This window comes from Herpailurus yagouaroundi, unplaced genomic scaffold (assembly GCF_014898765.1).
Source record: "Herpailurus yagouaroundi ecotype Mexico unplaced genomic scaffold, PumYag 428, whole genome shotgun sequence".
NCBI lineage: Eukaryota > Metazoa > Chordata > Mammalia > Carnivora > Felidae > Herpailurus > Herpailurus yagouaroundi.
The window spans coordinates 1,731,661-1,741,190 of NW_024412645.1; the positions used below are offsets into that span (position 1 = coordinate 1,731,661).

At 56.4% G+C, this 9,530-nt stretch overlaps 1 protein-coding gene across 2 annotated transcripts; it reads left to right on the forward strand.

Moving 5' to 3' along the window:
• The first annotated feature begins 353 nt into the window (after positions 1-353).
• Positions 354-6,436, forward strand: OSM (oncostatin M). Of its 2 annotated transcripts, none has more exons than XM_040463894.1 (3): positions 354-3,629; positions 4,117-4,250; positions 4,899-6,436. In XM_040463894.1, exons 1-3 carry the CDS (start codon positions 3,608-3,610, stop codon positions 5,445-5,447), a joined length of 705 nt encoding a protein of 234 aa, XP_040319828.1. In that variant the 5' UTR covers positions 354-3,607; the 3' UTR covers positions 5,448-6,436. The 2 variants fall into 2 exon arrangements, with proteins under 2 accessions (XP_040319828.1, XP_040319827.1); XM_040463893.1 differs by having other exon boundaries at positions 2,549-2,582.
• The last annotated feature ends 3,094 nt before the right edge of the window (positions 6,437-9,530 follow it).

Here is a 9,530-nt window from a genome sequence, read left to right on the forward strand (position 1 = left end):
ACCTGGGTCTCAAGACTTAGGACGGCGCCAACATGCCTTCCTATTGTTTATGTCCTGCCATCTGTGCTTTGTTACAGCAGTCCACGCAAACTAATATAGAAGCCCCCTTTGCCTTTGGTGGCCTTTGTCCCTGGGGCCTGCACACTGAACCTCGGTTAGCTACGTGCTCAGAGCGTCGTCTTTTAGACTTGACAGCCCTGGTTTGAATGCCCCCTCCTCTTTTTTCTTTTTTTTTTTTTTAAGTTTATTTGTTTATTTTTTTAGAGAGAGAGAGAGGGAGAGCACACGTGAGCAAGTTGAGGGGCAGAGAGAGAGAGAATCCGAAGCCAACTCAGCTGTCAGTGAGAGCCTGAGGCAAGGCTCGAGCCCACAAACTGCGGGATCATGACCTGAACCAAAGTTGGACGCTTAACTGACTGAGCCACCCAGGTGCCGCTGAATGTCGCCTCCTTTTAACTATTCCCACACAGGGTGACACGGGGACGGGAAAGTAAAGGCATGTAGCTCTCCCCCGAGTGTGGAGGTTGGTCTGCAGTAGCTGAGAGGGGCAAAGGCTCTCCTGCTGGATGTGGCTCTCCTGCTTGGAGCCAGGCCCCGAGCTTCTCAGTTTCCTCATTAAAAGGAGCCAAAGCATCCCTGCCTGGGTGCTCTCCCTCTCAGGGCTGTTGCAAGATGAGATCAGGGATGTGAAATGAAGAAGGATCCCAGCTTGGCTTGGGCCCCAGGAAATAGTCTTGCGGGGGTGGGCACAGAGATGAGGAATTTAGCAGAAGCAACGTTCTCAGGAGGAGAATCCAGAACTGGCCTTTGGGGGTGGCACTGGTGGGTGTGGTAAGCACCATGCTGGGGTGCCAGGGAGTGGGTGGGGGGTGACGAACAGCCTCCTGGGCGTGGAGGTGTGTCTGGTTTTACCCACTACTGGATCCTTAGCACTTGGGAATGGCTGGCTCAGAGAAGGGCCAAATAAAAGTTTTTTGAATGGGTAAATGAGTGATGTTAAGTGTATATACAGAGGAGAGAACAGGTAGGAATAGCCTTGGTGGTCATGATGGGTGCTGGGGACATGGATGGACAGGAGGGTGTCCGATCCTCTTCCTTCCTGGCCACCCCAGCTCTCCTTGTTCAGCCTCCACGGGCCCAATGCTCTCCCCAGCTGGAGCAGCCCAGGCCTCCCTGGCAGATTCCAGAGGCCCCACCCTGGTTCCCAGCCTTCCGAGGCCCCCCTCCCCACCGGGCTCCTGAGGGTGCGGGCCACAGACCCCCTTCCGGGCCTGGTAGATATGCTGCGGGTGCCAGGCATGACCTGCAGGCCTGAGCCAGCATTTCCGCCCCCTTGTCTGCCCTAGCCCAGGCCTCCTTCACCCTAGGCAAAGTAACAGGTAGACTAGAGAGGCGTGGTCTCCAGGGTTCCTTCACTCTGACGTCCAGAGGTCTGCGAGAAGCTGAGGACCAACCCACAATCACTATCTTTCAGAGAAAGTGAAACCTGGTCCCCAACCGTCACCACGGCGACTCCCCCACCCTGGCTTCCCCTCTGAGCTCACAGCTTCCCCATCTCCTCCGCCCCCCACACCATCCCTCAACAGCTAGTACTTGGAATTAGACTTTCAGCTTTCTTTTTTCCTTCAAAGGACTTTTGCCTTTTATGTCCATGACAGCAGCAGCTCTGTGAGCCTGAGCCAGGAAATACTGTTTGAACCCTCCTTTTACAGGTGGGGCCTCTGAGGCCCAGAGAGGTTAAATGACTTGCCTCTGGTCACACAGTATGTCAGCCCGCTTGAGCCCTAACCTCCTGTTTCTCTTGCTTTAAGCACCTGTTTTCCCCCAGAAGACCCTGTCTGTAAAGAAAGGGACTAGGTGTGGGCAATGGGCCTGGGATAAAGAAGGTTTGTTGCAAGGGGTTTGCATGATGGGAGAAAGGAGATGGCTGGGAGCCCCACTGGAGGATGCAGGTCCTGGGGCCAGAACCACAATCTCGGGGCTGCCAGCCTGGGTCTGGCTCTGTGCCCAGAGCCCGGTGGTTTCCGCTCACAGATGTCCCAACAGCCCCAGCAGGAGGGCGGGAAGGGCACTCAAGAAGGAAGATGTCTCGCTCCCCTCAGTCCCAAACCACAGTGGCTGCTGAGGCTGATGGCTCCTGGGCCTGCGGGCCCTCTGAGGCCCCAGTTGGCACACTCTCCCCTCTATCCTGGGCACAGCTCCCTGCACATGGCTCGGACCCCCATGTTCCCTACTCGCCCCAGGAAGGCTGGGGCTGCGGTTTGCATCATCCTTGGGCGTGGGGCTGACCTCGAAGAACGAATTCGAAGAAAACAGGAGGAGGAGCAGGCATGCCACCGCACCCAGCGCCCATTGGCCGCCCGTGGAAACTTTGGTTTTTGGGGTCATGTTCCCAGAAGGCCTGCCCCTCCCCCCCCTCCGCTCCCCACCCACCTCACGAGGTGTTGGCCAATCGCCCTGGCGGGCATAAAGTGGCTGCTAGCCCGCAGGGCTCCCAGCCAGGAGGTGTCACCCCCAGCAGGCGCCGGCCGGAGCTCGGGCACCCAGCATGCGGGCACAGCTTATGCGGAGGACGCTGCTCAGTAAGTACTTCCTTCCTCTCCACCAGTACCCACTTGCTGTGCCCCTGGGCACCAGCGGGGAGCAGAGGCACCTTCTGTCTTTTGGGAGCTGGAAAGGCTGGGCACCAGAAGGATGCTGAGAAGGGGGGAGAGCTGGGAGGTCAGGCAAAGCAAGTGGTCCACTGAGAACACAGCATCTTTACAAGGTAGAGAAGGACTATCCCCAGAAGGCTTCTAAAGGGGAGGTGATGTAGAGGCAGCTCTGGGAACAAGAGAGTGAGGGAAGGGGATAGATTGAGGGGAGAAGCCAGAGAAGCAGAGGGGAGGTGAGAGACGTGCTGGATAGAGTAGGAAGCTGCAGAAGCCAAGAGGAAAACAGTGTGATGTCTGGAGGGGTGATGAGGCCTCCTTCTTGCCCTGATTTGCAGGGTCTGGAATGGATACACACAGCCAGCCAGGCCCAGGGACCCTGGAACCCACACAATCACACAGCACACATAGCCACACCCACAGGATGACGCGCACACAGAGCCGTGTGATGTCATTCAGAGCCCTCAATCTCACCAACTTGGGAACCCCCACATGCAGCCTGGGCCCCCACGGTGGACAGGGCACAACGTTTGTTTGTGGCCAGCTCCTTCCTTTCACCTCACACAGACCTGGACACACGCCCATGAAGACACCCTAGCCCCACGTGCATGTGGTGCTCACACAGACTCCCCTGCCCAAGCCCAGCAGCAGATACCTGAGGAGGTGGCGAGGAGTGCCCTGTGGTCGCCGTGCCTGGGTGGCCAGCCCCTCATGCTTCCCCAGGAGCTGAACGGTTCTTAGGAAGGGAACATGGTGTCACTGCCTTCCGGGCCATTGCGCCACAGGCCCCTTCCGACCACATGGCTGCCGGTGCCTGGGGGGTGGGTGTGGGGAGGTTGGCCGGCAGTAAGTATGCTCTTCCCACCCCGAACATTCTGGCTCACGGCGTATCTGGTGGGCCTGACAGATGTGGGACATGAAGGGAGAGAAGAGGAGGGTGCAAGAGGTTGAGGACAATGCTGGCCTTGTGTGACCCGGGTGAGCCCTTCTCCTTCAGTGCCTTGGTTTTCCTGTCAGTAAAATGGGGGCTCTCTTGTTTGTACAGACATAGCTCAGGGCACCAGGCTGCTGCCAGGCTAAGCCCACCTGCAAGGAGGGCCAGGCTCTGTTACGGGGGGACCCGGAGGTCTTGCAGGCAGCAGCCCCACCTGGGCTGCTGTGTGTCAGATCCTGGGGTTGGGAAGATTGGCAAGTGCAGGAGGTCCAACTGGGCCCCAAAACCTCCTCTCAAAGGCCTGCATGGTGAAGTGCAGCCCTGTTTTGGATGCTGGGCAGTGCCTCACGGGGGAGGTGGTGGTGGCCCCAGCAGGTGCTCCTTCCTGTGCACACACGGTGCCCAGCCCCACCCGTGACGGCACGAAGCCTGAGACGATGGGCTGTGCCCTCTAAGGCCCTCTTAGGTTCCCTCCCCTCTGAAAGCCACCCGCCTTCCCAAGTCAGGTGACACCCCCCTTCTCTGCCCCAGGTCTGGTCCTTGGACTCCTGTTCCTGAGTATGCCGGCCATGGGCAGCTGTTTGGACAACTACCAAGAGCTCCTTGGGCAGCTCCAGAAGCAGGCGGACTTCATGCAGCACACCAGCATGCTCCTGGACCCCTATGTGAGCGCCTGGCCCCTGGTGGCATCTGAGTTTCAGAGAATAGTAGGCCTAGGGCAGCAGTGAGCCCAGAGAAGATGAGACCCGACTCCCATTCACCCAACCCCTACTCGATATGGGGCAGGTGGGGAAACCAAGTCCCTGTGTTATTCCAGGGCCACATCGAACACTCCAGGCCTTGGAGTGTTCCACTCCTTGGCACTTCACTCCTCTGAAATGCCAAGGAGACATTACAGCTTTCCCAGCTCAGTGGGCCGGAGTGAAAACCTCAACTCCATTGTACACCTACCCATGTGCCCTGCTCTAGGCCTCAGAGATGTAACAGTGAACAAAACAGAGTCCCGTCCTCCTAAAAAAGCTCAAGGTTACCCACCCACCCCCACTCAAACTCTGCACACCACAATCACCGCCTGTGCAGTCACCTCAACCCGCCAGCCCCCCAACATCCTTCTGTCCTGTCTGCAGTGATGGGAGAGTCCTTGCTCCTCCTTGGCCTCAGTTTCTGATCTGTACGATGGGAGGATTGGATGGGATACATGAGGTTGAGCATTTCAAGGCTGACCAGAGCAGAATTGTGTGTGTGTATGTGTGTGTGTGTGTGTGTGTGGTGGGGGCTCTAGCACTCACCCTCTGATTCTCCTTTCCCTCTAGATCAGCATCCAAGGCCTGGACAAGGATGGTCTGAAGAAGCACTGTCGGGAGCGCCCCGGGGTCTTCCCCAGCAAAGATGCCCTGCAGCGGCTCAGCAGGCAGGAATTTCTGCAGATCCTTAACACCACACTGGGCCACGTTCTGCACAGACTGAGAACTTTACAGAAGGACATCCCCAAAGCCCAGGACTTAGAGAAGCTAAATATAGCAAAGTTAAACATTCGCGGGTTCAAGAACAATATCCACTGCATGGCCCAGCTGCTTCCAGGCTCCTTGGAGAAGACTGAGCCCACTCCGACAGGCCCAGGGGCTTCTCCGTCACCCACCCCCATCTCAGACGCCTTTCAGCGCAGGCTGGAGGGCTGCAGGTTCCTGCATGGCTACCACCGCTTCATGCACTCAGTGGGTCAGGTATTCCGAGAGTGGGGGCAGAGCCCGAGTCGGAGCCGGAGACACAGCCCCCGCCGGGGCCTGCGGAAGGGGAAGCACAGGACGCATCTCTCCAGCAGGAACAAAAGACTCATTCCCAGAGGGTGGTTGCCCCGGTAGCCTTAGGGGTACCCCTGACAGATAAAGGACTCACAGGTATTCTGTAGGATGGCCCATCCCTGCCGGCCTCCAAACCTGCTCTCCTCTGTCCCCCCCCCCCCAGAAGCGCACTTTAAGGGGTGGGAGCCAAGCAGGCCCCTCTACCTCCTCCAGGCGGGGAGGGTAGGGTTAGACCATTTAACCCCCAGCCCTGAGTTCCCCAGTCTCGGTGGGATGGCCAGGTCAGGCCACGCGGGGCTAACTTTCCATTGATTCAGGGGTCTGATGACACAGGCTGACTCATGGCCAGACTGACTGCCCCCCCTGCTCTGCTCCCCAGAGGCCTGTCGGCCCTTCCCTCTCATGACTTGCAGGGCTGTTGACCCCAGACTTCCTCCTTTCCATGGAGGCATGGTTCCGAGGGGGAGGTCAGGGCCTGAGCTAGCCTCTTATGCCTCATTGACAGTCTCAGGCCAGACACCTGGACATCTGGGTGACCTCATTTTAGGCAGCTGTGACACAGGCAGAGTGTCCTAGAAGGAGTGCTGATCGGGGTAGGGTGTCTAAAAGTGGGGCTCAAAGGCCAGCTCAACCCCTCTCACTGTGTAGCCTCGGGAAGACCACCTTACCTCTCTGGACTTCAGTTTTCTTTTTGTGATTCAAGAGAGTTGGGACCGTGTAAAGCCCTCTCTGCTTGCCAGTAGCTGGGATTCTATGGCATACAGTGGATATCAAATGCAGTGCAAATGGACATGGAGTAAAGACCTAGTGTCTGGAAGTACCCAGTCTTGGGTCCTGGCTGCTGGCTCCTCCCCCTGGTGGTGCATCATGAAATTTTCTCATGCTGAAGCGAGGGAGTCCCAGAAGCTGCTGGGCCAATTCTTTGCAGGAATATGATTAATTTATCGATTTTTATCAGTTTTTATCTGTTTCCTATTTATAAGGCTTATTTATGATACATATTTAATGTTAATATTGTGCCAACATATATTTAAAACTTGCCTGGTTTCTAAAGTCCCTGTGTCTCTCTGTTGCCTTGTGGGAAAGAATTTGAGGGAATCTAGCCTCTTGGAGGAAGGGCGGGGGGGCCTGACCGTGGGGGTGTCTCAAACAGGGCATTTATTGTGTCTGAATGTGACTCCCTTGAGATGCTAGGGACTAGAGGGTTTGGGAGCAAGAGAGGAGGGAGGAAAGCTGGAGTGTGTGGTCCCCTGTAGGTGTGTGACTGGGGGGTATGTGTGCTTATGCGTGTTACGTGAAATAGACAAGATAGTAACAGACCCTGCCTCAGACATGGCCTGTGACTTGCTGTGCGCTTGAACCTGTTTCTTGAAGGGCTCCTGGCAGGACTCTCTGCAATAGATAAGATCCACTTTGCAGATAAGAAGACTGAGTCTCAGGGAGACTGAGTTACCTGCCCATGTCCTCAGAACACGTTTTCTGGGAGGGCGGACACATGCTGAATTCAGGTCTGTTAGATGCCAGAGCATCTTCTGTTACTCTTCAACCTCTGTAACTTGGTCAGCAATGTCATGAGTCCCTAAGGGCACAGAACTCCCAGGCTAGGGGGCAGACAGGCAATAGACATGCAGAAGAACCAACTCAGAATATTGGGCTATGAGCTCTGCAAAACGAAATCAATCGGGTGATGTAATAGAATGAGAACCTCAGGCAACAGGCATGGCCCTGGGAGAGGTGAAGCCTCTCCATCCACTCTGAAATCTGAATGGCACAGGAGAGGGGGTGGGGCCCCCAGGTGGCAGAAACAGCTAGGGCAAAGGCTCCAAGCATTCCAGGATCAGCATATAGTGAGCCAGGGGCGTCACTGATTTATATCAAAAAGGCCCGGAGAAGGGAAGCATCTTGCTCAAGATCACAGAGGGAACTCCAGCACAGAACTCCGGACCCTGACTCCCAACCAATAGTCTTCTCGGCAATGCCCAATGTGTTCCAGGTGACCTACCAAGTCCCCAGTAAGAGCTTTCCACCGTCTCCCACTGGGCTCTCCCTTGCTCTTGAGGATCTGCCACACAGGCCACCTTTTGGCTCTCGATATGCCCAGGGCTCTGTCCTACCATGAGGCCTCTGCTTATGCTGTTCCCTCTGTCTGGAACACCGTTCCCTGTCATTTTGCTCAGTGCATCTTCAGCTATTCTTCCCTACCACCCATGGTCTGGGTCCAGCAACTTGGTTATTTGTCCTCATAAAACTGTCCTCTTGGGAGGCTCTTGCCTGCTGCGGTGCTTTACCATCTGCCTCCCACACTAGCCTAGAGCTGCCAAGAATGTGGAGACAGCAGCTGCTTCCCTTTGCTCCGCCTCAGCACCCAGCACAGGGCCTGCACTCAGTAGGAGCTCAGCGAGCAGCATGCCAGAGAGGCTGGCTTGGGTGGTACCATCCCGGTGCCACCAACGGCAGGGGGCCGGGCCTCTCTCTTTTCTGCCCTGCCCCGGCATAGGGGAGGGGGGGCTTTCCTCAGGCTGAGTTGCTGGGAAGCTGTGGGTGGGAGGTGGCAGACGCCGAAAGCCAGGCACGCTCAGGTTCTCGGAGCGGAAGGGGAGCTGGCGCTGCGGCAGGCGTGCGGTTGCCCACGGAGTGAGCAGAGGTTGGTCTGTGGAGGAAGAGCTGGGAAGCCCAGGGTGGCTGCCCCCTACCCCTGCCTGGGCCCCTTGCCAACCCCTTATTCTGTGGATAAGCCTAAGGAGAGGCATCTGACTTTGAGCTGGAACAGCACCCACTCCATAGGAAGCAGATCAGGGAGCTCCAGAATCTGGGGAGGGAGTTTCAGGGGTCCCACCTTTGAGGACTTGTCATCTCTATGTCATATCCTGATGAGACCACAGCTGCAGGTGCCCCCAAACTGCCATCTCCAGTCTGGTGCTCTCCCAAGCCTACAGACTCGACTTCTAGGAACCTCTGCAAGGAGCCCTGTGCCAAAGGCCTCAGGGCCAAAGTCACCTCCACCCCACACCTGATTTCTGCTTCCTATTTGCCCCCACAGAGGTTCCAGAGCCCCAGTCCTCACCGTCACCTCTCTCAGCTTCTCCCCTGTCCGTTGATCACAAGGTCCCTCGATCTCTCCCACATCCCATCTCTGGCACATGCCTCCTGCTCTCCCGACAGCCAGCCAGGTCCTGGCTCCCTGGACAGGGTCAAAAATGTCACTGCCACCATATCTTCTGCTCCCAAACCTTCAGAGACTCCTTCCTGTCCTACTGCTGTGGTACCAATTCCAAACCCCTCATCGTAACATGCCAGGCCCCTGCTCTCATGCCAGGCCAGCTTTGCCCGCTCATGTCTGTGTTCGAGCCATGCTTTGCTGGCTCCCTAACCCATATAGGCATCCTGACCTCCCTGAAGCCTGGGCTTCCCCCCTCCATTCCCAGCCTCAGCCTCCTACCCTTCTGCCCTGAGCCCCAGTTCGAATTCCCCCTCCTCCTTGATTTCCCCATCCAGAAGGGTTTATGGGGCTTCCCTGGGGGCCACAGGTGGCCTACAGAGAGCCTGCAGGGTGACATTTCTAGAGTCTGCATCTCAAGTCAGAATAAGCTTTCTCTGATGGTGAGACTGGGGTTCCCACAATCATTGGTGTGACAGGCAGTGGGGCAGGGGCCCAAATAATGCTTTTGTGCCACAGAAGGAGCTGATCCTATACAAGGCACATTTTCCTGGAGTGGCAATACCCTGTGGGCCCACAGTGTATGCTTCCTCTCCAGTGGTTATGTGAAGGGACAAAGGCTCAGGAAGATAAAGGGGTCCTGGCCTTGTTGCAGGCATCAGCTTGAAGCCAGATTTTCTTCTTCTTTTTCAAGTTTTTCAAAGTGACAGACCTTCAGTCAACTACATGTAACACACAGGATGGAAAGTTCCCCAGGACAGGGGTCCCAGAGGGCAGGGACACTGCTGGAAAGAGGTGGGGATGGGGTGCACTTACTACCTATCCACAAAACAAACACAGCTTGCAAACGGCAGAGCTGGGTTTTTCGCCTCCATGGCCTTCACTGTCCACCACTATTAATGCGATTTTTTTCCTCCTCTTTCTCGAAGGATGAGAAAATACTTGAGAGTTAAGTAAAATGAGTTCAACCCCCAGCCACCCTGCCT